The sequence below is a fragment of the Stigmatopora argus genome, chromosome 7, assembly GCF_051989625.1.
Source record: "Stigmatopora argus isolate UIUO_Sarg chromosome 7, RoL_Sarg_1.0, whole genome shotgun sequence".
In the NCBI taxonomy this organism is placed as follows: domain Eukaryota; kingdom Metazoa; phylum Chordata; class Actinopteri; order Syngnathiformes; family Syngnathidae; genus Stigmatopora; species Stigmatopora argus.
Genome location: NC_135393.1, coordinates 3971696 through 3999653, shown reverse-complemented (window position 1 = coordinate 3999653; position 27958 = coordinate 3971696). Strand labels below are relative to the sequence as shown.

Below are 27958 nucleotides of genomic sequence, written 5' to 3'. Positions count from 1 at the left end.
ACAGAGGAGAGTGGTGTGAGGGAGCGAGAGAAAGAAATATTTCCACCCACCTAACAAGGAGTCACACTCATAAACAGGCAGGCAGACAGGGTTTGGCTCAGAACGACACAAGCTCTCAGGGAAACAGCAGTTGCAAACCTAAATGCAAACTTACATTCAGAGCTGATATTCTACTAAAAGGGACGACAAGTCACGCAGGCACTCTTCACGCACTCTCTAATAAACACGGAGCCATTTAGACACTACAGTCCGAACTTAACTAGAAATATTGGCATCCCAAAAAAGTGAGACGTCCATTAACGACACAGTAAATTCTTTATCCTGACTGAGTCACACACACGGGTGCTGAGGGTGTGCTACCTAGTGTGAGGAACGGGACAGTTCCAAGCCAACAAGTGGAGCTTCAGAGAGGAAGCAGCAAGCGAGTGGATGGATGCCTTCTGCCGACTCAGTGGCTTGGACCCTCTGTGGGTGAGTCTTAACAGGCCTATTGTGCTATCTCTCTGTCTCAGTCTCTCTCTCTATTGGTCATGTTTATACTGTACTGTATTTGAATGTCGGGAGACTTTAATCCTGAACGTAGGAGGGTAGCAATTGTTAGAGGGGGAAAATATTAGCCATATAAAAGCACTCCTTTTACCCAAAATATAATCAAATATTTGTCCATTAGTGCCACGTGTTGTAGAACAGCGGGAATTTAACAGATTGTTTTCCACATTAAATATGGCAGGAAAACTGCCCTGCAAGTTGCAACCTGCAGGAATCTGAATTTAAGAGGTGGGGATCCTTCGTCTTTTGAATTAGAAAATATCCATTTTCAATTTTTCAGCTAAAAACAATGTTGCCATTTCAGCTGGAATGTTCACAGTTAAAAAATTTCCCTTTATGCCCCTTTTATCACGCCCCTTCTGTGTTTCTGGTTCTCATTACAGCACTTTGTGTCCATGTTTCTGAGAACTTTTAAACGACTGTCACGTTTTGCGGAAATTGAAAGTAAAGTATAACTGGTATTACAGTAAAGTGAAGAGGCAATGTATAGAGAGGTCTGCATAGCAAAGACCCTCTTTTGAATTGTAGTTTTTGCATTTGATTTTGCTGCAGTGTCCCTTCACTTTTTAGCTGTAGTAGTAATAACACTACACATACCATTAAAGCAACGTCATTGCTGGCTTTTTGATTACTGCCTTCTGGTCTTGATGGGAATTTCTCTCAAGCATACAAAGTCCTCCATGCTAGAATGAACAAACCAGAAACTTGGAAACATACATGAACAATTTGCATACTCAAATTAATAAGGGTCAATTCCACCTTTTTTGGCACAGCACTTGCATTGCTGCTTTATGGAAACATGGATTACATTATTCAATTGTACAATAAGGCAGTTTTGACTTCGCATCAACGTGTTTGTCATATGAAACAGACACCTTGTGACATCCAAGTTGATGGTGATGATAAAAGTACTTCAGTCAAGGGTGAGAAACTGGATAAGATATGAAATGTTCAAGAAAATGCTTAGAGTGTGTCTTCATAGAAGCGTTCTGTTCATCCTTTTGCCATTGACCACAGGAGTCTGAAGGATCTGTGAAAGTTGCCGCCCACTCACTGGCTCTCAAAAGTAATACTGTGTAAATGAACCTAAATGCACTTACAGAGTCCACAGATTCACTGTGCGTGCAAATCCTTTCATTACATAACACTGACCTTTGATTTTTTTTTTTGCTTAGTGTAGTTTTACTATTTTTGAAATATTTTGCATGACGCTTGAGGCCCTGTGGTGAGATGAACAAACACACAGCTGTAATTCAAACAGGTAGCTGCTAGTAAGTCTATGATTCACACCCTTTTTACTTCAGAGGCTATGAGCAGTGGCAATTTATGGTAAACATGAATTATTCACTGTTTATATGGGAACATCGAACTGTACGATGTTTTTACATTTTTACACATACAACCGAAATGCAACTTCTATCAATTTCGTGAGCAAGATTTTTTGACTGAACTAAAATATGCTCTTTCCAATGTTGGGAACTGAGTTTTTTTTTTTTTTTTCATCTCTGTTCCAGTGTCTATATGCACAAAGCAGACCCGTCTAAAAAATGTGTTATCTCTGACCTCTTTTGAGAAGAGAGGAGATTGGTAAAGGTCCATGCAGGGTCAAATTCCCTACGTTCCTTCATTTTCATTTCCTTTAAAACACCGAAGTGTCCCAATCCACATTTATTTAAAATGTTCACCTTCGAGGATTAAACTAATAGAGGTGGGCATGGGTGATGATTGTATTAAGGCATTCTGCCTTATAATCACTCTCACTCTTGAGCAATGCCAATCTGTGCTGCCTTACAAACTTTTAGACCCCTTCCTTTGGTATTTTGTTAGCAGAGCCAGACACCCTGTAGTTCAGCAGAGTCATATACAATAAAATACAAGACGACAACAACAAGCCAGGTTGTGTGTTTATTTTATTCAGCTGCTGAAATCTGAGCTTCTGCCAATGTTGTGCAATCCACGAATAACAAGCCAACAAATGGTTTGTTGTTTGTAAACTGGGTTACTTGCATATGATCTTTTTTTAGTTTTATTTTCCTTTGTCCTACATAAATTCTTGAAAGAAAATTTTGAGGTTGACTCAGCATTTTAGAGAAAGAAAGACCTCCTCACGGCATTTTTTGTTGACTGTGATTTCACTCAGTCCTGCGAGGAATGCTAAAATGTAGTCTAAATCCTTTAGGTTTATACCTGCTCTTCTGCACTTCATTTGTTGATTGATATCAGTGTCATATTTGTAGTTCATTGATTTAAAAAAAAAACATTTATTCAGTGGGACAAAAAATAATCTTTTTGTTATCTCTTGCAGGACTGGAACCGCACATGGTACACAGCAAACCCAGACTTAACCCAATGTTTCCAGAACACAGTTTTAGTGTGGGTTCCCTGTATCTATCTATGGTTCCTGGCCCCCCTTTACTGCCTTCTCCTTTACTGCCATGACTATGGACGCATTCAGGTGTCCTCCCTTTGTATCTCCAAGATGGTGAGACTTGCACTAAAAAGAAGGAACCTAAATTTTTGCTTTTTGTTTTTATATAATTTCTAACATCTAACTGTACTGCCTAGGTGCTTGGGTTTTTGTTGGCGTCCTTTGGCTTTGTGGAGTTTTTCTACATCTTACTGGAGAGGAGGCAGGAGATCGAGCAGCACATGGTCTTCCTTCTTAGCCCCATCATACGCAGCATGACTGTGGTAAAACTTATCACTTTCCTTGAACTGCTTTTACTCATTTTTAAAGTTTAAGAGCATGACTGTGGTAAAACTTATCACTTTCCTTGAACTGCTTTTACTCATTTTTAAAGTTTAAGAGTTTTATAAATTATCTAAATTTTGAAAAACGACATTAAGAACGACAACCCAATGACAGTGTGCGTGATTTTTGAATGTTATGCCCGATCATGCGTGAGAAAATGAATGAATGAAGATTTAATAGCAAAAAAGAAATGTGAAAAAGAAAAGCATGTAATGCACAAGTGTCTTAAGTGATGGCATAGAAAATACTGTGCTGTTGCATTTATGTTCATAGCACTGTCTTAAAGCAAAGTGTACATGCACAGTTTGTTGCTGTATACTGAATTATATTACCTGAATCTATGGAGCGCCTATGAAGACAACACTAAAAAACTGTTTCTGAAATGTCCCATACCACACATTAGTGTATGTCCTATGTTTCTCTCTCTCTCTCCCTCTCTCTCTCTCTCTCTCTCTCTCTCTCTCTCTCTCTCTCTCTCCCTCTCTCTCTCTCTCTCTCTCTCTCTCTCTCCTCTCTCTCTCTCTCTCTCTCTCTCTCTCGCTCTCTCTCTCTCTCGCTCTCTCTCTCTCAAAGAGACGTTGCCAAATTTCAACCTACCACACATATTACAAAATTTTAACGAGTCAACGTGAGCGGGAATCGTTGGTCAGTCTTGTCATCTTGATGTGAAACTTTTTTTTTCTGTTCGTGTTGTTTGTCTCGATCATTTTACCCAGACACTTTAGGCATTTCTGTCAATACATTCACAGTAATCAGCACATTTTACAATATGATTCACTAAGTCAGTGGAAATCTCCGTTGAATGTGTGTGAGTATAAACTATTGATTTCAACGTACTCATCATAAATTTATCCCGTGTTGTTAGGAGCAACGAGACATTTCTGGGAAGAATGTGGCTCACACATTAATGTGCAATCACATGAAAGAATTTGGACTATATGATCCGTAGGCAAGACATTGAGGTGAAAATCACAACTATGGGGGGATTTATAGTGGTGCGGTCAATGTAAATATTGCATGACCCTGCAAACATGCTTGAATTTGACCATTAATCATCAAGGTGCCGACAACACTGAAACTTACATCAATTACAGTTTCATGTGGAAATAGTTTAAGCAGAAGCAAAGGTGGTGTGGTGTTTGGGTCTTGAATCGTCATTAAGACATTGGATTCCTTTATGAGCTAACAGTTGCGATGAACAGGGTCTTGATCATTAAAAATGTGAATGTTTTTAGCTGCACAGTGACTCCATGATGGCTGTGTACAAGTACTTTGAGGGGACTTACAGTGCAGGTAACAGTCATAGGGCCACTAAAGCACTGATGCTCGTGGGTAGCTTTACATATAAAGCACCCACTCTCTGTAGGCCTTTTTTGGTTTCTCACTCTCCAACCCAGACAGCTTTGGCCACCTGTGGTCATTGCAGACTCCTCAATAAATACAAGCATGTGTTTGAACTGAAAATTCACTAAGACAAGTCTTCTATAGAGGTTGGATTTCAGAAATAGTTTTTTTAGGAGGGTATCATTTATCATCGCAAAAGAACCAACAGAAATCCACATGTTCGGCACTAATCGGTGTATTGATAGATCAGTATATTGGTTAGGCAAAACTGAATTGAAATACATCATAACGCAAGATATCTGTAAACAATGTGATCTTTTAGCATGCTGTTTTGTTCAAAAGAATGGTCTTCATTCAAAAAATGCATTAATTTGATCGAAAGTCCTTGAATTGAACTGGATCGCGTCAGACTTTGTTATTCAGCAAAGACAGTATGTATTGTATCAGTGCCCAAGGAATCAATAACCTATTTGTATCATCTTGGAATTTGTGATTTACTCGACAATCAGCATTTAGTAGATGTAGCTAAGTAAAATAGTTGAAAGTGAGGCATGCACTTGATCAGTTAACTTCAAAATTTGACTTCAGGAAATGTATGCAAATACGAGAAGTATTATGTGAGTTTTTAAATAGCAGTATAAAGTACCATAGAATATTCATTCATTCATTTTCAAAACCACTTTATCCTCACAAGGGTCATGGGGGGTGCAGGAGCCTATCCCAGATGACTTCGGGGACTTTAGATTAGATTAGATTAGAATTGTATTTCATCCCGTATTCGGGAAATTCCCTTGGTTGCAGTAGCAAGACAGTAGCAAGCACAGACACAGAAGACATTGTAGACCTAGGTAAAAACTGGAGCCACACACAGGAAGTCCACAAGGTGGGGACCTTCTGCAGACTGAGACTGAGGTTAAATATGCAGAATCACTCATGAGGTGGGGGACTCCCTGAATTGGTGGCCAGCCAATCGCAGGGCACGAAGATAAGGACAACATTCACGCTCACACTCATACCCAGAGGCAATTTAGAGTGTCCAACGGGCCTACAATGCATGTCTTTGGAATGTGGGAGGAAACCAGAGTACCTGGAGAAAACCCACGCAGGCCCGGGGAGAACATCTACACTCCACACAGGTGGAGTGACCTGAATTCGAACCCAGGACCCCAGAACTGTGAGACCGACTAACCACTCAACCACCGGGTCGCCCTACCATAGAAAAATGTACTATAAATTTCTATCCATCATCCAGCCCACAAAGCTAACATATAATTATAAGGCAGGGACTTTTGAGGTATTCAAGCGTAGTAATGGTTTTTCGTTGAAGTCGCTTACTCAGACCATGAAAAGGTTTACAGTTAAATGGCAAGTCATTCAGGGCACATAACACATTTCAGGGAAATGCAATTTTAACCACTCTTGGAAAATAATTAATGCAATATTTGTCCAAAATCTATTCTTTTATGATTGTGCTACTGACATGACCCAGTTAATTTTGAATTTCTTTTTTTTTTTTATTCCAGAGTGATATAATTGCACAGTGGGACCTTACATCATTCCTTAATATCTACTGAATATATACAGTGTTTTACAATGTTTTCCAAATTATTAAACATGCTGTTGTAGTTGTTTCCATACACATGCATAGGTTATTTTTTTAAATACACTGAGCTCAGTGTTATTTGTCATGCTGCCCTTCCAGTGACTGCTGAGATACTCGTACGTTCTTTGGTAGACACACGAAGACGAAGTCAATAGTGGAAAAGAACAGCCAGAAAATAAATCTTCTGCTGGAACATCAAATGAGAAGCCAGAGATGTTGTTTACATCATTGAGGGCACAGTGTGATGTTCCTCCTGGCAAACACACAGAAATCTTGCCATATCAAGTTGTTGATGGGAAAATCCTATTACCGCTAGCCTTTAATAGGCATTCCTGTGGCTCATCCCAGTCTAACCAATGTGGGACTTTTTTGGAAACCTAAACTTACTTTTTCTCCACTTAGTGAGCTGGCCTTATTGCTTGACCGAATGCATAACTTCAAAGAGGTTGACTTTTTCCTAATACCAAATCTTAGTTTGGCGAAAACAGCTTTCACATGTTTATGGGACTTTAGCCAGCCGTAGAAAAGTTAAATGTCCAAAAATTCATTATCTCATACATTTTTAAGGCAGGGAAAATCCCAGGAACCAAATAGTCCAAACCACTACTAGCCAACCAACATTAGTCCTACTCTGTAAAGTCGAAGGTCTTTTCTAGGGAATGCATTTCCAACAGTGCTTTTTTTTCTCCCGCTAAATCTAAGCGAAGCACAGTACTGCCTATTCTCTCGCTTCATTCAAGAATGTCATATTGTGCATATTATGAAATACTCCAGTATAGTAAAATTATATGTGGGATTCTATTTGCTGACACTGGGAGGACTCATAACAGGATTCCTAGCATCCGCATAAGTTTGGCACTGCATTTGCTGGCTCTGGCAAGAAACCACCCTTACAAATTTATAAATCATTTTTCTCTCTCTGTTTCTTTTCAGATCCTGGCCTTGTGCATCATTCAGTTGGAAAGAATACGGGGTTGTCGCTCTTCAGTTTTCCTTTTCCTCTTCTGGGTCCTCTCGGTTGTTTGTTCCCTGGTGCCTCTGAGAGCAAAGATCCAGCTTACCATAGTTGAGGTAATTTATGCAAAAATCAATGTATTTAGTTGTTTTTCTGTATAGTAAATCCTTTTTTTTAAATGCTCCTTACCCCCTTTAACATAAAATGTACATATGGTCATGGTTGGTCAGACTTGTCCCCAGTGAACCTGCAGACCCAAATACCATGCAGTCATATCTAATCAAGTGTGTTGCTGCCCATAGTCTAGACTCTAGACATATAAGTTTCCAAGAGCACAGCTTGAGCTATATGCTGTTAGCAAACTGTTATTTTGTCCTCCATTTTAAAACCAAGGTAACTTAACATTAACCAAGTGTAGGAGGATGACACTGCCAATTCTGGCTAGGCTTGTCTGAGTTTAAATTTCTCTTTTCTTCCTTTGCCTGCTGTGAGACACTGCAATCATTGTTGAAAGAGCCCAACATTATATTTAGATGTTCAAAGCCATGAGGTTGTGAATTTCCAATAAAAAAAAAAAATCAAAAAATTACGCAAACAAACACATCCATATTTTGGTTTTATCACTGTCAGTGTGACATTCCCACACTGCTTGGGGGTTTGTAATGATGGGTCTGGGATGAATACTGGTGAGCCAAGCCAGAGCTGGGTCAGACCAGAAAAACGTCAGTGCTGGTTTTATAGGTTTATTCACACCAAACATACTGCCAGAATTAAATCTATATAGCAACCCTGACAATGTTTAACTTTCACACACATTTATAATTCAATGTAATGAAACACACGACTGTGGTTCTTTACATCATTATTCTACAATATCTTGAGCATTTAGGCAATTCCACAATATGTATACTAAATTCCAACCTTCCTCATTTGACCAAATTGTTGTTGTTCGCCACAACGTGAACATGAACTAGGTCGAGGCAATCTGGCCAAAGAAAGGATCAGATTTTTTTTTTTTTGCATATCGTCCGATATTGATTCCTTTTATGATATTTAAATATTTTTTTTAATGTTGTTGTTTTTTTAACTGGTAGTTTTTATACAATTGTGTCTAGCATTATATATTAGCATTAAGGTAGCTGGCGAAAAATGAAATGGATTTCATATTTTACTGTCTTAAGTCAAAGACGGGCCCCCCTGCTTGTTTAGAAGCAAAAGACAATTGTTGCGCTATTTAAAAAATTCTCTTTTGAAAAAAAACTTTTTTGAAACAACCATTTCATACAAGTACCAAATTTCCAATTTAAATGCCTCGAAATTCACACCATTGCCACAGCTTCCGCCATCTTTATACAACTGCACTGTAAACCGAATTCGGTAACAAGAGTGCATTGTGAATCATCCGAGTTACAAGTTCTGATGAATGATTTGTCTTGTGCGACTTCAGCGCATTTTGATTTTGCGTGAATCACATTCACTAAACGCATAAACTCCGGAAATGGGACAATGGTACTCCTGAAATGGGGTCGAGGGAGGTTGGCAGCTCTGTACCTGTCACATATTATCATAGACTCTTTGCTGTGACATATTTTACTGGAACACTTAATAGATACTTCAAGAGAAAAGGATTTACTCTGAGTGTTGGAGGCACAGTGTTTGTGGACCTTTGGCCATTTTTACTTGACCTACATTTTACCCACGCACACTTCCATTTAGCTTGACCCTGTTATTCTACAGTATATGTGGAAAGATCCATTTTGTATCCTTATATCCCTTACTGGCCAAAGGCAGAATTCCTACGTTTACGATCATTCTGGATTGCATTTGTACCCATGCTGTTGCGCAACAAACTAACTGTGGTTGTGGCACTAACCCAAAAGTACACAAGCCAAAGTAAACAGATTCTGTATGGCAAGGACAACATTTATAAAAAGTTGTATATTATAGACTATTGGTTGGTATTTATAACTCAGCTGTCACCTTGTTCTAAGGTCGAATGATGGTTCTATAATACCTCAATTATTTACACTTTTTTTGTCAGAGTGAATGGAGACATATATACAAACTAGCATCTTAAAACTACTCCAATCCATCTGTGTTGTGGTTTTATAAAACAAATCCTGTAGTGTACATATGTGGGGAAGGCAAAATATAGGAATTTATTTCTGTGACTATGGTTGAAGTCCACAGAAAAAGTACGATTTGTTGAGCAAGTTTGGTGTTGATTAAGCATTATTATAACATTTGGTTGTGAAACTGGAAACTGCTGGTTGTATAATATTCTTTTCACTCTAATATTTTCATCCCCAAAACCATCACATTACTTCTTGATTTTAAAGAAAAAAAGTCAGACTCACAAAACGTGCTTGTAGTAAATTACACCAAATAAACTCCATGTTTTATATGTTGTCATTGTGGTCTCTAAAAGAATGTGTTTACTTACTCAACAGGGCATTACCTCTGATATTGTGAGATACTTGGCTTTTTTCTCCTACTTCACCATTCAACTGGTCCAGCTCTTCTTGTGCTGCTTTGCCGACCTGCCCCCAGATGGCAAAAAAGTCTTGGAAAAGGTGTGACAGACAATATATATATACTATATCTATTAAAATTTTGAACTGCCTAAGAATCTTTGGTTACACTTTATTTGAATGCTTCTTTTGACTATGTCATAATCTTAACATGACACCTGTCATGAATATCAACAAATGCATATGATAGACATCATTATCAGTGAATTATGCCACCTTTTATTAACATTGCTTTAAATGTCTATCTCTCAGGGTTAGGATTACACATTGTCATAAGCCTTCGTTCATGTTCATGAGTCTAATGACACTGTCAAAAGAAGCATTCAAATAATGTATTGCCGAATGTTGTGGTTGAAAACCTTGGTTTGCAAGCTTCTCCACCATTTGGAGTCAGTGTTGTGATTCACATCTTTACTTTCTCACCTCGCTGCTTTAACTTCCTGTGAGAAGAGTGCGAATAAGCATTTGTGTGCTTTACCATGTCCTCCAGCATACCATTAACGTGACACATATATGCCAATGGATCATGAAACTCTGCTACCGACAACACCATAGCTATGATTCATGATAAAATAACAGCTCTCACTTATGTTGCATAAGCTAATTGTTCTAATTTGTGTCTCACTGTATGATTTTGGTTGTAGTTTCCAGTCGTGCAGAACTATTCCTGATATTTTGCCCATCAAACCGCCAACTTCAGGACATTGAAAATTAGGCCCTCATCAATCAAAGAGTCGTGATGTAATACTATTTCCCCGGTGATAAACCATGGAAACAGCTGGAAAAGTCCCTTGCAGATTTCTGGCCGGTGGTGCGGTGTAGAAGCCGCAGACTGTCGTCATGAACACACCCATTGGTCGTTCCTTGGTGTATCCTCCTCCACTTCCTTGTCCTTGTCTGGTTAGGCATACTCACAACAAGGGAGGAAGTGAAGAATGAAACGCTGTAGTGTTGGTATAATGAGAGCAAATATCCTACTGAGGGGGTGGAAGAACGGAGAAAAACATATGGTTGAGAAGGCAACCTTTGTGTGTGCGTATGTATAGAATGGTTTGCAATGACACATTTCCGCTCTGTCTGCTGTTTTAACCTCAAAATATATTTTTAATACATATGTGCTTACACTCTATTTACAGTATGCTGTTTGAATGCACCACCTTTTCTCTGCAATTTACTGTACAAATACCCTATTTTTCTATTGTACTCAGTGTCGATGTCAACATGCAGTGTAGTTTAAATACTATCAACACAAGAATCAATCTAGTTTTATTTCTGTTACAGAATCCTTGCCCTGTAAAAGACGCCTCTTTTTTATCCAAAATTCTCTTCTGGTGGTTTACTGGGTAAGGTCTTCAAAATTTCCCCGGTTTGAGCCTGTAAATGACTCACCCCAGCAACATTTTTCCTTGTTTCTGTTTTCTTTCCGTTGATAATTATATATTTGTGAATCATCACCACACTTTCTCTTCAGGCTTGCTGTGAAGGGATATCGGACTCCTCTGGCAGCGGAGGACCTATGGACACTGAGAGAAGAAGACACGTCACATAAAATTATCTCGGTGCTGCAAGAGGACTGGACAGTGGAATATGCAAAGATTCAAAAGTGAGATGTTCTCATGCAATTATTATGTCATATTAGTTACAAATATATCACAAACATACACATACTGTATCAGGTCGTCTTGTAGTACACGTTGATTCACTTTTGAACTTTTCCCCAGATTTACTTGGACTCAAGTCCCACGATGCCGATAATTAGATGATTTCATATTAGCCGCAATCTGATTTTTTTTTTCTGATTTCAAACAGCAAAGCTAGAATCTGTAAATAGTTAGCACAAAATACAAATGACACATGCTGTGGGTTTTTTTCCTGTTTTTTATGGGCCGATTACTCATGGAGACCAAACCCCAAATGATGGAATTTTAATTTTAAAATTATAGTACAAACAGCGAAAGTATGTCTTTTTTAAGTTAAAGCTAACACAACATAAAGATGGAGCCAATATTTTAATAACAAATAAGAATACATTACCTCGCCACTTCAATCGAGTATCATGGCTTTGATATGCCAAGTATAAATGAAAAGTTTATAGGGTTGGAACAATAATACAAATATGAAATGGCGGGGTTGGGGGGATTTAAGTCACAATTGAAGATTATTTCACTGGCCACTAGAGGCAAGTGTCTGCTTTCCGGAGTTAAATATAATAGCATAGAGAGGGTTTTAAAAGTCCCAATAAACACTCATCTCATTTTCTGAACCGCTTTATCCACACTAGGGTCGCGGAGGGTGCTGGAGCCTATCCCAGCTGACTCCGGGCTAGAGGCAGGGGACACCCTGAATTGGTGGCCAACCAATCGCAGGGCACAAGGAGACAAACAACCATTCATGCTCATACTCATACCTAAGGGCAATTTAGAGTGTCCAATCAGCCTACCTTGCATGTCTTTCGAATGTGGGAGGAAACCGGGGTACCCGGAGAAAACCCACGCAGGGCCAGGTAGAACATGCAAACTCCACACAGGTGGACCGACCTGGATTTGAATCCAGGTGCCCCATTATGAGGCCGACGCGATAACCACTCACGCCGCTGGGCCGCCAAATAAATACTAGACACCATAAAAGCACTGTGCTTCCATTGTGGTTATTCCGCTATTTCGGCATATCTTGGAACCTATTAGCCACGATAAACAAGGTATTAATGTAAGTGGTCCCAGCATGTTGCCAGGAGTGTAACTGTGTTTTTTCACCCCCATGACAGGCGGGAAAAGGCCTTGACATCAGGCGTGTCTTTGGGCAGCAGGCTGCCTGATCAATCTCAGTTGCTCAGAAAACTGCACAAAGAGCAGAGCTCAGGCTTCTTTTTATTAAGAACTCTGGCACGCAAGTTTGGTCCATACTTCCTTACTGGAACAATGTGTATCGTTTTCCATGATGCCTTCATGTTCGCCATTCCCCAAGTGCTGAGGTAAGACAAAGCATAGCAGTTTCTGTTATATGAGTTGCTATTTCAATATATGTCAATCCCTGGTTTTGGGATTCACTAACGGCCAAAGTACAATATTAAGACAGCCTGCATTCCACCAAGAACACTATGTAGATTTCCTCAAGGTTTTGTCAGGTGTCTTTGTTATTTTTCTGTCTCTTGATCAGGTAAAACATTTATGAGGGGTGACCAGTTTATCAATTTTCTCCCAATCATTTTACAATTATCTACAACAAACTCATACTTTTTTTTTGTACACCAGGATGTTCCGACAAATTTGTGATTGATTCATTCCTTTTAATCAGAGATTTTTCCAAATATAAAGTGTATTTGAACAAAGTAAATGCTTTTGATAATGGGAACTACAAGTTGTTGAGATTCTGAGTGATATAAATGAGGCAGTTTTGGCTAAAAGCAAATAAAATAGCAGAAATGAGGTTTGCGGTATTCTGCCATTATGTAAGTCATTTAGAAATAGAAACTGGGAGTTTGTGTTGCTGAGGCACATTTTCAGTGCTCGTGTCCCACAAACCGAGTGACATTGAGTTTAATGTACTGCATAACGCAGCTGCCAAAAGTTCCAAACCTCATGTTGGACTCAAACCTACTTGGATGAAATTCAGTTTAAAAGAAAGATATGTCCTTGTTATAGTGATTTAAAAAATACACCAAACAAAAACATCACCGGCAAATTTAAACTCGTATATAAATATTGTGACGCATTTAATCCCATATAACAATGTCATTGTCATTATGTAGCCATTTGTGTCAAAGACAACCAAACAAAACGCTGTACTCTGGCAATGATGAAACCAACCAAAGTCACGGCCCCCTCCTACCGTAGTGGCCAGACTGGAATGTTGTTTTTTAGGCACAAACACTGAATTATTTGAAGTGTTAATTAGAGTCATGGATTTGTAAGCAAGAAGTAGACGAAACCACAACCCTTTGCCTCAGCTAGGCACACAACATTGGTCTCTGAATGGCACAGACACAGACAGACCACAATAAGAAATTTGCTGCCACGTGGTGAGAGGGGTCTGAGCCATGTAGTGCAAACAAAGCTGCTTTGTTTTAATTGCATTGAATTTGTGGGGACATTACTAGGCACATGAATGTCTGAAATAGAACCACATTGACAGTGGAATTGTCTGCATCGTTTTTGATAGCCTCCTGACTACCAGTAGTTCAAATTTATCCTCTGTAGAGGACATTTGTAAACCTAAATATCTCCCACCCAGTGCATCCAGTCGCATTAACTCCTTTTTTGCAGAGCTTTCCAATGATACCAAATTTCTTTTGTAGTATTCCAATTATTTCACATAGACTGGGGAATTTCAAAATAAATGTGATTGGACAACATTTTTTTCCTGGTAGTCAGGAGGATATGTTTAAATTGTGAATGTTTAGCTTTGAATGACCCAATTGTACTCTTTTCTCTGTCCTTAGCCTTCTCCTGGGCTTCATGAAAGATGAAGATGCACCCTTGTGGAAGGGCTACTTCTATGCCACTCTCATGTTCCTGCTCTCTTGCCTCCAATCCCTCTTCAACCATCAGTACATGTACACTTGCTTCACAGTGGGAATGAGAGTTAAGACTGCTGTTATGGGTCTTGTGTACAGGAAGGTGAGTATCATAGAGTACAATATCGTATAGTCATGACACCAGGGGTCAGTTATTAATAGAATAATTTGTTAAATATTGTAGCATTTACTCTAGTTTTGGCAATTAATATCTGCATGCTAACGCTGCCTTGTCCTCCCAGTCAAAATGGATCAAAGGTGTGTCACCGTCAGTGGCACTGAAACATAATCATCAACAGTGAATGAGTTAATGATAGACTCATCTGTCGACTCATGTTGAAATTAATCAAATTGTTGGAGATTACTCTTTACATTCAGCCATCACTCTCAGTTGAAATTAATTAGACATCTACTGTCATTTAAACATGATCATTGGAAGTGAATCAGTTAATCAATTATAGATTAGTCTACAAACAATGCCGCGATTAATCCATCAATTTGATAGATTAATCTCCCAACCAATGTTACAATGAATCTAATTTTTGCGATTAATCTATGCATGGCCACCCGGCAGTTGAGTGGTTAGTGCGTTGGCCTCATAGCTCTGGGGTCCTGTGTTCGAATCTGTCTGGAGTTTGCATGTTCTGCCCGGGCCTGTGTGGGTTTTCTCTGGGTACTCCCGTTTCCTTCCATGCATAGGAGGCTGATTGGACACTCTAAATTGCCCCTAGGTATGTGTGTGAGTATGAATGGTTATCCGTCTCCTTGTGCCCTGCTATCGGCTGGCCACCGATTCAGGGTGTCCCCCGCCTCTGTCCCAAAATCAGCTGGGATAGGCACCAGCACCCCCCACGACCCTAGTGAGGATAAAGCGGCTCAGAAAATGAATGAATGAATAATCTATGCATTCTAATGCTGCCAGTCCCTCCCAGTCAATATAAATTGACCATCCATTGCTATCAATGCACTGAAACATGACCACTGGCTGGGAATGAGTGACTGTCAGCTAATGTTGCGGGTAATCTCTGAATCCTAATGGTGGCAATAGCCATTGTCCCAGTCCAAATGGACGAGTTAAGAGATTTTTTTCACCCTCAATACATGTCTAAAGGCAAAGTCCATTTTTTTTACTATATTCATGAATCTCTACATTAATTGTACATTAATTCGTAAACATGCAAAATGTCTCTTTTGTTATCAATCCAGTCTTTGGTGATCAATAGCGCTGCCAGAAGGACCTGCACTGTTGGAGAAATTGTAAATCTGGTTTCAGCAGATACCCAAAAGCTCATGGACTTTGTGGTGTACTTCAACGCTGTCTGGCTGGCCCCTATAGAAATTGCGCTTTGTCTTTTCTTCCTGTGGCAAGTACGTGGATTTAGAATGTTGCGTCTTTGATGTGCATATTGATACTGGAGCTACTAGAACTACTATGATAACCATTGTTTGGTTTCCTTTTGGTAGCAACTTGGACCATCAGCTTTGGCAGGAATTGCCACAATTATCCTAATTTTTCCACTGAATGGACTGATAGCAAAGAAAAGAAGCAAGCTCCAGGTAAAAAAGAAATTTAAGAATTTGATTCAAATTTTCCAACAATAAAAGTTCAGTGGAGTTCTCATGTTTTTGTCATAGTTGCATGTTTCCTCCAGATTGCCACAGCTGGTTTCGATGTCTTGTCCTTCGTGCTACCCATTTTAGTGTGACTATAACAATGACTGGAAAGAGCAGGCACACGCAACTTAGCCTTTCTCTAAAACACCATGCTCTTTTATGAAATTAGAGTCGAACTTAATCAAAACCAGGATTGCATTCTGACCACATTTCTGGCTCTTAATTGCAGACTTGTCATAAGTTATTAAAATATTCAGAGTTCTATTATATATTCACAGGAAAACCCATGAGTTTGTCCTTAGGGGAGACCCATGCTCACATTCTTTTCTTTACACTGTGCAAGAATAAAAATGAGGAGACCTTTTATTCTGGTTAACAGGAGATTCAAATGAAGTTCATGGACGGCCGTATCCGACTAATGAACGAGATCTTGAACGGAATAAAGATTCTCAAGTTCTATGCCTGGGAAAAGGCCTTCCTGGAGCAGGTGTTAGGGTATAGAGAAAAAGAGCTGAATGCCCTGAAGAAATCCCAGATCCTTTATTCCATCTCAATTGCATCCTTCAATTCCTCATCTTTCATGGTAGGAACACATTGTATACTTGTATATTTATAAAATAAATGTCATTAGAATTATTTACATAATATTTAAAACCACCTATACATTCAAAGCTGTTGAATCAGTCAGCCCCCGGGCAGCCCAGTCTGCAAAATGAATTACTAAATTAATTCTTACCTTAACTGAGCAAGTTGCGTCATATTTCTGATTGCATTCTACATACAATTTCTGCAGAAATTGTACTACTACTTCATTTGAAAGATGCATGTAACAAATTTTTTAACAGTTTTTTCCCCACTCCTAACTAGTAGTGGCTACATAAATCGATGTAACGTCATCAATTTTCATGTTAATGCATGCTCTCCTACTCTTTGAAAGATATTAGGCCAAATTAGAATATATGAATATCTCAACTATTTTATTTTTTAATCCATGTGAATGTTAAATAGTCACGTATATTATCTCCAGTATATTTGATTGATTGACTGATTGATTGTTGCTGAGTGGGTTCCATATGATGATGCAGCTATATAATAAGTAGAAATACCATTGTAAAAATGTATCATTTTGCAACCTCCAGATTGCTTTTGCGATGTTTGGAGTCTACATTATGATTGATGACAAAAACATCCTGGATGCACAAAAGGTTTTTGTTTCAATGGCACTTATCAACATTCTGAAGACACCACTTAGTCAGCTTCCTTTTGCAATAAGTACAAGCATGCAGGTAAGATTATTATATATATTTTCCAATGAGAAATTAATGCATCAGTTTTGTCATTTGAGTTGGCAACGTTGTAGCAGCAACATACTGGCAGCTGTGTGTAGTATTAGGTCTCACATATATATATATATATATATATATATATATATATATATATATATATATATATATATATATATATATATATATATATATATATATATATATATATATATATACATTAATCCCTCAAATACCGCGGCTTCACTACATCGCAGATTTTTTCTGGGGGAATTTTTGGGAATTTTTTTTAAAGAAAAATTATTTTTGTAAGTTCATAAAATGTGAAAATCCGTGCTGAAACTCGCAAGCGGAAGCCACTCCCCTGCCCTCCGCTTTTTCTACTAGAACTCAGCACTGAAGTAAACAAAAAGAAAAAATATATATATATATACCAATTGCGTTCGTAAGTAGGGGAGCGTCTATATATATATATATATATATATATATATATACAGACGCTCCCCTACTTACGAACGCAATTGGTTCCGAGCGATTGTTCATAAGTTGAATTTGTTTGTAAGTTGATTCAGTGCTATATTTTGTATTATAATTTATGTTTAAAGCCGATATAAGTATATTGAAGGTTTATATAAGTGCATTTGTATGTTTAAGGCTTGTATAAGTAACACGCATTGGTTTGTACTGAAAAAAAAACATTTAATAAAATGGAGAGAATATGTACAGTACTGTAGAGAGAGAGAGATTTATGTATTAGAAACTGGCCAAAAGAAGCGACCTAATGACGATTGCACAGTTTTCTTCTTTTTTTCATCATAAATGATGCGGTAGCACTGTATGGCATCATTCAATTGATTTGCAAACTTTGTGCAACGTTCAATATTTGGGTCCTGCTGCTCGATCTTCCTGTTTATAAATGGTACTGACGGTCGAACGATTCAATGCCCGTGAAACGCTCACCACTCTCACGCGCATCAAGCTTCGTTATTATTGCCACTCGTTTCAAATGAAATGGCTTGTCTCTTCCTTGCAACTCCCTCAATAGAAGCCTTTAGCTTTTTACCAACCATATTCAATATTGGATGCATGAGATATTTAATGATACAAATGAAAAAGGTTCTTTGCACACTGGAGATACATTCACGCACTTCCGCATTGCAACGAAGAAGAAGGTAGATGCTGGGTGAGCTGAGCTCTCACAGCGCCAGGCGTCGGTATTAGCGAAAAAGGCGCGAAATACAAAATTGGACTTGGGAACATTTTTGGACTTAAACGCAATTTGCAGACATGTTCGTATGTACCGTTGTTCGTAAGTTGAATGTTCGTAAGTAGGGGAGCGTCTGTATATCATTTTTTTTAAATAAGGGTGACACTACTTCATGTTTTTTTGTTTTTCGCGGCAATGTTTGGTCTACATTAACCATTATAATCGAGGGATTACTGTAGAATATAATGTATACAATGCGTATGTGACATTGTAATTTAAATAAAAATGGATATACCTTCATAACAGTCATTGGGAACAATTTTATGTCTTCTGTCCAGGCTGTGGTTTCACTGAAACGTCTGGGAAAATATCTGTGCGCAGAGGAACTCAAAGTGGATAATGTCTTAAAGGCTCCATTGAGTTCTGGTAAGGACCTCACCTATATTTAAATGATCACACTGGATGAATGAGCTGCTATTTTCTCTATAAAGACTGTCATAATAAATGTAGGCAGACCGCAAGGTTTAGTTGTTTGTGTTTGTGGAACACAACAGTTTGACATAGATGATGTGCACTGTCACTTCCCGGGCCTCCGGGGTGACAGACAGACAAAGTAATTACAGGATACATCCATTTAGTGGTTGTCATAAATCTGCACAAGAATTCACACTTTTGATATATGGCAATAGGAATTAGGCAAACATGCTTTGGTTTTCCATCTCACATCTGTCAACGCTTGCTTAGACATTCTCCTAAAAGCAACAGCTACATTATTTGTAGAGGAAATAAATCTACCAGAAGATCTTTGATAATATATTGAAGGGGAATTTTACTTGTGTTATGAGGGATTAAATATGATGAGAAGTATTGAACATTTTATCGCTCATTAACCTTTCCCTTGCTTAGATGCAGAAGATCTGCTGATCGAAAACGGAACTTTTAGCTGGTCTACAGAGGGCCCTCCATGTCTTAAAAAGTAAGTTCAGGCATTTAAAGAATAAATACACTAGAGAATGAGATATGACTTAAAGATCTGTCGCTGTTGTTGCTCATAGAATCTCCATCCGTGTGCCGAGGGGTTCCCTCGTGGCTGTGGTTGGACACGTGGGCAGCGGGAAGTCATCTTTATTATCTGCCATGCTTGGTGAAACTGAGAAAAGAAGCGGCCATGTCACTGTGAAGGTATGATGCTGCATTCTTGTAAGATAAAAGAGTACGCTGAAACTTCTCTCTGTTATATCTCTTTGCAGGGTTCTACAGCTTATGTGCCCCAGCAGGCTTGGATCCAAAATGCCACAGTCCAAGACAATATCATTTTTGGCCGTGAAAAGCTGAAGACATGGTACCACCGCGTGTTGGAGGCCTGCGCCCTACTGCCTGACCTTAACATTCTACCTGCTGGAGATGCAACAGAAATTGGGGAGAAGGTAAAAATATTTTATTTGAGAGTCTTCAATTCTATGAGTATTGTCTCACACTTTTTTTCTGTAGGGGCTTAACCTTTCAGGTGGACAGAAGCAGCGAGTGAGCTTGGCCAGAGCTGTCTATAGGAAAGCGGATGTGTACCTCCTGGATGACCCGCTTTCTGCTGTTGACGCACACGTCGGTCAGCACATCTTCGATGAAGTCATTGGACCAAAAGGAGTGCTTAAGGACAAGGTGAGATCCCCATAGAAAAATGGTTTTAACGACGCTTCATAAACTTGCAAAAATGTGAACTTCATTGTTGTCCTAAAACTCAAAAAAGCCACTCTGGCGACATTTCTCGACACTGCGACAATTTAGTGTTGGAGTGTACTCATATAAAGAGCACTTCCAATTTCTTTCATTTATGTGACTCGGCAGACTCGTATCCTCGTGACCCATGGGATGAGCTTCCTGCCGCAAGCTGACCTCATTCTTGTGCTTTTAAATGGAGAAATCACAGAGAGCGGCTCATACCAGGAACTTCTCAGCCGCCGTGGCGCCTTTGCGGATTTCATACACACTTTTGCCAACACCGACCGGAAAGAAAGCGCCATACAAAGAGGTGAGAGCAGTGTATTTAATGTTTGTTAAAAAAAAATCCTGGTGAAGCCTAAAACAAATTCTGCACAATATGGCTTTTACAAGAACACTTGGATCAAAACATTTCCAATTTTTTCTTTTCTAAATTCTGATTACTTGGGAGTTAAAATTATAACACGGTATTTTGCAGTGCAGCTAGCACAGTAGATTCTCATCTCATCTCATTTTCTGAACCGCTTTATCCTCACTAGGGTCGCGGGGGGTGCTGGAGCCTATCCCAGCTGACTCCGGGCCAGAGGCGGGGGACACCCTGAATCGGTGGCCAGCCGCTCGCAGGGCACAAGAAGACGGACAACCATGCACACTCACACCCATACCGACAGGCAATTTAGAGTGCCCAATCAGCCTACCGTGCATGTTTTTTGGAATGTGGGAGGAAACCGGAGTACCCGGAAGAAACCCACAAAGGCCCGGGGAGAACCTGCAAACTCCAGACAGGTGGGACCTGACCTGGATTTGAACCCAGGACCCCCAGAGCTGTGAGGCCGACATGCTAAGCAGTCGGGGCACCTGGCCGCCCGCCTGCAAAGTAGATTAGAACCACAAAAACTTTATATTTCAATGACACTTTTCTCCAAACGGACCATTATCAACTTGCTTCGGTGGTTTTATTTTTACATTCTTATGTTGTTTGAGCAGTCCTTATTTTGAGACTGGTCATGGTATGGTGTAGCATGATGCAATTAACCAATAATAATGCAGAAAATTTCTTTTTTGTAGCGGGCTCAAGAAAGTCAAATGCACGTCTCAGCATGGTTGATTTCATGCCATTCTCCAGAGACTTGTCTCAGGAGCAGCTTATTGGGTATGCTACTCTCTAAACTGTGGGCCCTGTGTCAAACCAAATTTCCTGATAAAATTCCTCAAACAGACTTCTTGTTTCACCGTTTTCTTCCCAGGGGTGAGACAACAAATACAAATTTACAGAATATGGAGCCTGTGTCCGAAACAGAGCAGGAGCAGGTTCCTGAGGAACTTGGCAAACTCACAGAAGTTGACAAGGCCCACACCGGACGAGTAAGACTTAACATGATCTACAATTCAAGAAATATGTAAAATAAATGCGTTCAGATGGTTTATGATAGTTTAATTTTCCCCCATTATAGGTAAGGCTGGAGATGTACCAGAAGTACTTTAAGACCATAGGACTAGCCATCATCATTCCTATTGTCTTCCTGTACGCCTTTCAGCAGGGAGCCTCGCTGGCTTACAACTACTGGCTGAGCATGTGGGCCGACGACCCAATTGTTAACGGTACTCAGATTGATGCCGACCTGAAGCTATCTGTCTTTGCAGCGCTGGGTTTTGTTCAAGGTTAGACTCCATCACTTGAGTGGGAAAATATTTACTTTTTTTGGCACAGTGGAAGAAAATTCTTCTGCTCCAAATGTGACCATGCATTTTTTATTTCTCTTCAGGCATTGCAATCTTTGGGACCACTGTAGCTATCTCCATCTGTGGCATCATTGCTTCTCGCCACTTGCACATGGACCTGCTGGTCAATGTGTTACATTCGCCGATGTCTTTCTTTGAATGCACGCCTAGTGGCAACTTGCTCAACCGATTTGCAAAAGAGATTGACGCCATTGACTGCATGGTGCCTGAGGGCCTAAAGATGATGTTGAGCTACGTCTTTAAACTTATGGAGGTGTGCATTATTGTGCTCATGGCAACACCCTTTGCTGCTGTGATCATCCTGCCTCTTGCATTCCTCTACGCCTTTGTACAGGTAAGATCCTCTCATCCCAAAATTGACACAAAGCTTACAATTCATAATTTAGATATTCCATACAGGTTGTATTGCAACATTGTAGGAACACTGATAACATGTAACTGAAAACTACTTTTCAACTTTTGCTGTGGCTTCAATTTGAAGGTTCAGTCAAAAGGAAGCCAATATTAATGATTTGTTTAAATTTACCAAATAAACAAGGATTGTTTAATAAAGAAAATGCAATTTGAATTCATGAAACAATTGGGGCAAAATAAGGCTGGCTTTTCACATCTCAAACACTGTTGATTTGTCCACTTGGTTTGACTCAAACCCTGCCCTGCTTATATGCTAACTGTCAATGAATTACCTCTACATCAGGGGTGTCAAACTCATTTTTTGTCGCGCGCCACGTGGTAGTTTCGAATACATCCGGAGGGCCGTTATGTCTTCCAACTAGGTTGCCAAAATTAATCGATTAATAAATTGACAGCTTTCTCAATCGTGCTAATCGATAGATCATTTTTGGACATTCAAATTAGTACAAATTGTTTGCAATTATTGATTTAAAATGAGGAAACACAGGAAATAATCTACAATCGTCATTTGAATTTCATCAGAAAACAGATCATCATTTACTTTCTGGGGCCACACAAAATGATGCGGTGGGCCAGATTTGGCCCGCGGGCCGCCACTTTGATACATGTGCTCTACATCATTGTATGCCCCAAGGGCCGCAGTGGGTACAGGTTTTCATTCCAATCTGATGTCCTAAAAGTGTAATCAGTTGATTGCAGCCAGGTTCTTGCTGGCTTCAGAAAAACCCTCATTGGTTAAACTGTCCTCAGATTGAAAAAAAACTATTTTATACATTCCTGCTTTAGATAATACAATTAGGTAAACGGAGGCTTTTTTCTAGCCCAGGGTGTCCAAACCGGTCCTCAAGGGCCACAGTGGCTGCGGATTTTCTTTCCAATCGATGAAGAGGAAGCATTTTTTTTACCAAAAAGGGGTCTTAAAAGTGTAATCAGTTGATTGCCGTCAGGTGCTGTTGGTTTCAGGAGAAACCTTATTGGTTAAACTGCCTGTGCTGGATCAGTTGGAACAAAAATCTGCATCCACTGCGGCCCTTTGTGGAATAGTTTGGACACCCCTGTTCTAGTCTGTGCCCTATGTCTACAAAACTACTCAAATACATCATGCTTTGACTATTACGCCAATGAGTGCTCAGGTAAAATCGCCTATCTCGGACGATGTTGAAGTTGGCTCCACTGTCGAGCTCCCATCGGCAGCGGAGCATACTTTCACATTATGTCTTAGGGTCCCATTTTACACACTACTTGCTGCTACCTCCAGAAGTTATAGTACAAATGCAGTGGACCTTTGTAAAATTCTAGCCAACCGTGACACATCAACAGTCTTTGTCTGTACGCAGGTGTCTGTTTTTACTTGCCTTTTTACTTTTCCAATAAAAATAAAAACAATGTAATTGTATTTGATGAATAGTGGGGACATGGGGTTGTAAGTGTAGGCAATGCTTGTTGGTCAAGTGAAGGATGAAGTTGTAATCGGAGCAAATAGAGACTGACTGGACTTAGTACTCCTTTCATGGTTTAGGCCAGGGGTCCCCAAACCAGTCCTCGAGGGCCACTGTGGGTTTGTTCAAACTGATCCAGCACAGACACAATGAGATTTCTGCAGAAAACAAGAAGCATCTGACTGCAATCTATGGATTGCACTTGTACGACACCAAATTGTTGAAAAGGTGTCCTCTTTCTGGGTTGGAAAGAAAACCCACATCCACTGCGGCCCTTTGTGGAATCGTTTGGAGACCACTGGTTTAGGCCTTAAACTTTAGGGGTATTAGTGGAGACCCTGTTTTAGGTTTGCCCAAAAAGCCTTGCTTGCCACGGAGGTGAAAAAGTGTTTCTTGCTATAACTTAGCACTTCACAAAATGGTTATCACACCGGGTACATACTATTTTCAGTTCTTTTCTACAAAAATTTGTCAAATGTATTTTGAAATAAATCATTCCATTTGCTTTACAGGATTTTTAACCTTCTTGATTTCTGTCATTTGTGTGTTGCATTCAGAGCTTCTACGTCGCCACATCCTGTCAGCTGCGGAGACTAGAAGCTGTGAGCCGCTCTCCCATCTACACCCACTTTAATGAGACAGTACAGGGCGCCAGTGTTATCAGGGCCTTTGGAGATCAGTCTAGGTTCATTATGCAGGCTAATGAAAGGGTAGATTTCAACCAGACCTCCTACTTCCCCCGATTTGTGGCCACCCGGTGAGATATCAATATTAAATATAATTTGCTATCATAATTGAAACTGTGTTGTTAAAGCATAACTGGTATTAGCATTGTCAGTAATTAGTGTTTCATCCGTAGATGGCTGGCAGTCAATCTGGAGTTTGTTGGTAATGGAGTGGTGTTAGCAGCTGCTATTCTCTCTGTAATGGGAAAAAGCACTTTGAGTCCTGGCATAGTAGGGTTGGCTGTGTCTCACTCCCTCCAGGTACAGTCTGAGGTCCTTTTAATTCATATTCTCATCTCATTTTTGGAACCGCTTTATCCTCACCAGAGTCGTGGGGGTGCTGGAGCCTATCCCAGCTGATTTCGGGCCAGAGGCGGGCGACACACTGAATTGGTAGGCTCATTGGACACTCTAAATTGCCCCTAGGTATGGGTGTGAGTATGCATGGTTGTCCAACTCCTTGTGCGCTGCAATCGGCTGGCCACCGATTCAGGGTGTCCCCCGCCTCTGGCAGCTGGGATTGGCTCCAGCACCCCCCGCGACCCTAATGAAGATAAAGCGGTTCAGAAAATTAGATGAGATATCATTTTCTATTTCCAGCATCGATTTTCGAGTTACTCCGTCAAATCCAAACCTCAAATGTCATGGTTTATTTGTCCATCTGTTAGTTTGATAGGGTACTTTCGATTTTGCAATGAACATACAAGTATGTAAGAAGTGTGTTATATAAGCTACCATGAAAAGTTTTTTTCAATGTCAAAATTAAACAGTTAAAACAACATATGTTGTGTATGGGCAGTGATAAAAAATAATTTAAAAAACATCTCATTATGCTGGGTTTTGCAGGTGACTGGAATCCTCAGTTGGATTGTTAGATCATGGACTGATGTAGAAAACAACATCGTTTCTGTGGAAAGAGTAAATGAATATGCAGACACTGCGAAAGAGGTCAGTGTTTCCACCTCACATACACTTTCTACAAAATGTTTTCTTTTTGCTAATGTAAAATGATGCCCTATTATTTCATTCTCTTCGCATTATACAGGCCAGCTGGAGCATTGAAGGCAGTTCTTTGCCTCTGGCTTGGCCCCAGACAGGTACCATCGAGTTCCAGGACTATGGCTTGCAGTACCGCAAAGGACTGGAGTTGGCTTTAAAAGGCATTACCTTGCAGATTCATGAAAGAGAGAAAGTGAGTAATTTTAAACAATGTGATTTTTACTTAATGAGGCTTGCACAGGATTTACGTACATTCGACTTCTCTAATGTGTTCCAGGTGGGCATTGTGGGAAGGACGGGGGCTGGGAAGTCCTCCCTTGCCTTGGGAATCTTTAGAATCTTAGAGGCAGCTAAGGGAAGTATTTTTGTTGATGGTGTTAACATTGCTGACATTGGACTCCATGACCTTCGATCACGCATTACTATCATTCCTCAGGTAAGTTATTGACAAAAAGGAACAGAAGAAAGTTTATGTGAGAAATGCCAGAGCGGCTTTTCTCACGTAAACTGTTTCTATTGCTTCCAATATCGTGAGAATATATTTAATCACAAAGGGAATAAATCTGCAACCCAAATTATCAATGCTTTTTCCCCTCTCAGGATCCTGTGCTTTTCTCGGGCTCACTTCGAATGAATCTTGATCCATTTGACACTTACACTGATGAAGAAGTATGGAGTTCATTAGAGCTTGCTCACCTTAAGAACTTTGTGTCAAACCTGCCTGACAAACTCAGCCACGAATGCTCAGAAGGAGGAGAAAACCTCAGGTGCACAAAAATATTCCATGTTTTGCTTTTATTTACCTACCAACTATGTTAGTATTACAACAATACACACAAAATTGTACCTCGTGCACAGTCCAACTCATTTTGATTCTTCTACAACTCTTTATAATGTGAATAGTTTGGGACAGCGCCAACTGGTGTGCCTTGCAAGAGCCTTGCTGAGGAAAACCAAAATCTTGGTTTTGGATGAGGCAACAGCTGCTGTGGACTTGGAGACTGACACACTAATCCAGTCCACAATCCGAACCCAGTTTGAAGACTGCACTGTTCTTACCATTGCTCACCGCCTTAACACCATCATGGATTACACCAGGTATGGAATCAGTTTTATAAAGTATACTAGTACTATAGTAATTCCCTTACACGACTCTACCCATCTTTCTCCTTTGTACTTCACAGAGTGATTGTTATGGATCGGGGCCACATATCTGAAATGGACTCTCCAACCAATCTCATTGCACAGCAGGGTCAGTTCTTCCGAATGTGTCGGGAAGCTGGCCTAGTCTAAGACCATGGAGCATCTGCACAAATTTGGCTTATTTTTCCCCATGGCTTTTCAACAAAAGTTTGAAATGGCCCAACCAAGCTCTGAGGCAGCTCACCCGAGGGCATTGTCAATTGAGGGCCCAGAGATGCGACCAATACTGCTCAGTACTAAGTTTCTTACACATATGAATATGTTGTCCTGAATCAGGAAACACATTTAAATTGTGTACATGAAAATGAAGCTACAGTGGATTGCTGGGAATGTGAGAGCGATTAAAAATGTGTACATTGAGTTCAAAATCCATTCATTCTATTTAAGGATCAAGCGAAGTTTGGAATGCAAGACAACCACCAATTAAATGGATTGTTATTCCTCTTATGAATGGTACCAATAGTTTTTCATGTCATGAAGGACATGACATGTTTTCTCAGGCTTTGACAATGATGTTTACTCTTGCATTTTTTTAAATGGTTCATGCTAGAAAGAGGTCATCTCCATTTCTATACCGCTTTGTTTTCCAAGAACACGGACAAAAATGGCTCTGACATACTGACCCTCTAAAAGGTTCAAGCTGGCGAATGTGAGGGCTGGGAGGTTTTCAGAGCCTCCAGAAATGAGTTTGAACCAGCCAATTTAGATTTTTTATATTCCAGAGAATTGGAGAAAAACAATTGTGTGAGCCAAAACATTGGCAGGCAGTTGTTTATTTCTGTCAAAGTAAACATAAAGCCCAAAGAAATCTTGTCAACCAGATTGAAACTGAAGCTTATATGTGAAAGCCGCATTGAATGAAGAGAATGTCTCATCTCAACAATGGTATAAATCTTGGTGAGTGATTTTTTTTCTCCACCACCGCACAACTCAGGCCATACATAGTATATATACTGTATCTGTGTAGAGAGAGAATTCGCTATTGTTCTATTTTTATGCTGACTTCACCAAGTGTGAATTGTACTCAACGACCTTGATCCTGAATTCAAAGATTTATATGGGCTTTTCGCAGAGAGAAGTTATGATGCTGTTTTTTTTTTGTCTTACTGGTTTAGACAACCTTTTCAAAGGAAAACCATGTAGTTTATTTATGTGGTGTTTCAAAACATGTCTTTCAAATACTGAGAATTGTATTATATTTATACTTTTTATATCAAGCTATTTTCACTGATGAAATACTATTATTGTTGTATGCATTGTGCTGAATAATAAACATTATTTGAATAAAAAATTAAAAATGACTGTGACAGTGACAGTGAGCAATTATGGCAATATCTGTAAAAGACTATTTTTTCTTGGGAAAAA

At 39.6% G+C, this 27958-nt stretch overlaps 1 protein-coding gene across 2 annotated transcripts; it reads left to right on the top strand.

Moving 5' to 3' along the window:
• The first annotated feature begins 32 nt into the window (after positions 1 to 32).
• On the top strand, positions 33 to 27884 carry abcc6a (ATP-binding cassette, sub-family C (CFTR/MRP), member 6a). 2 transcript variants are annotated; one of them, XM_077605304.1, is made up of 31 exons: positions 33 to 471; positions 2855 to 3031; positions 3115 to 3240; positions 7182 to 7319; positions 9654 to 9776; positions 11016 to 11077; positions 11206 to 11337; positions 12499 to 12705; positions 14173 to 14350; positions 15454 to 15615; positions 15712 to 15804; positions 16241 to 16444; positions 17001 to 17147; positions 18690 to 18777; positions 19258 to 19327; positions 19407 to 19533; positions 19602 to 19778; positions 19843 to 20010; positions 20197 to 20380; positions 21139 to 21223; positions 21318 to 21435; positions 21525 to 21732; positions 21837 to 22147; positions 24224 to 24423; positions 24526 to 24652; positions 25238 to 25339; positions 25437 to 25583; positions 25668 to 25826; positions 25991 to 26157; positions 26294 to 26488; positions 26575 to 27884. In XM_077605304.1, exons 1-31 carry the CDS (start codon positions 430 to 432, stop codon positions 26681 to 26683), a joined length of 4533 nt encoding a protein of 1510 aa, XP_077461430.1. In that variant the 5' UTR covers positions 33 to 429; the 3' UTR covers positions 26684 to 27884. The 2 variants fall into 2 exon arrangements, with proteins under 2 accessions (XP_077461430.1, XP_077461431.1); XM_077605305.1 differs by lacking the exons at positions 33 to 471; positions 2855 to 3031; positions 3115 to 3240; positions 11016 to 11077 and having other exon boundaries at positions 7188 to 7319.
• Positions 27885 to 27958: the final 74 nt, after the last annotated feature.

What these genes read in the sequence shown, in the direction of transcription:
- abcc6a (XM_077605304.1), top strand. Translation starts at nt 430, where the DNA reads ATGGATGCCTTCTGCCGACTCAGTGGCTTGGACCCTCTGTGG. An exon ending in CTCTTCTGGTGGTTTACTGG is followed by an intron (nt 11,078 to 11,205) that starts GTAAGGTCTTCA and finishes CTTTCTCTTCAG; the next exon opens with GCTTGCTGTGAAGGGATATC. An exon ending in GCATTACTATCATTCCTCAG is followed by an intron (nt 25,827 to 25,990) that starts GTAAGTTATTGA and finishes TTCCCCTCTCAG; the next exon opens with GATCCTGTGCTTTTCTCGGG.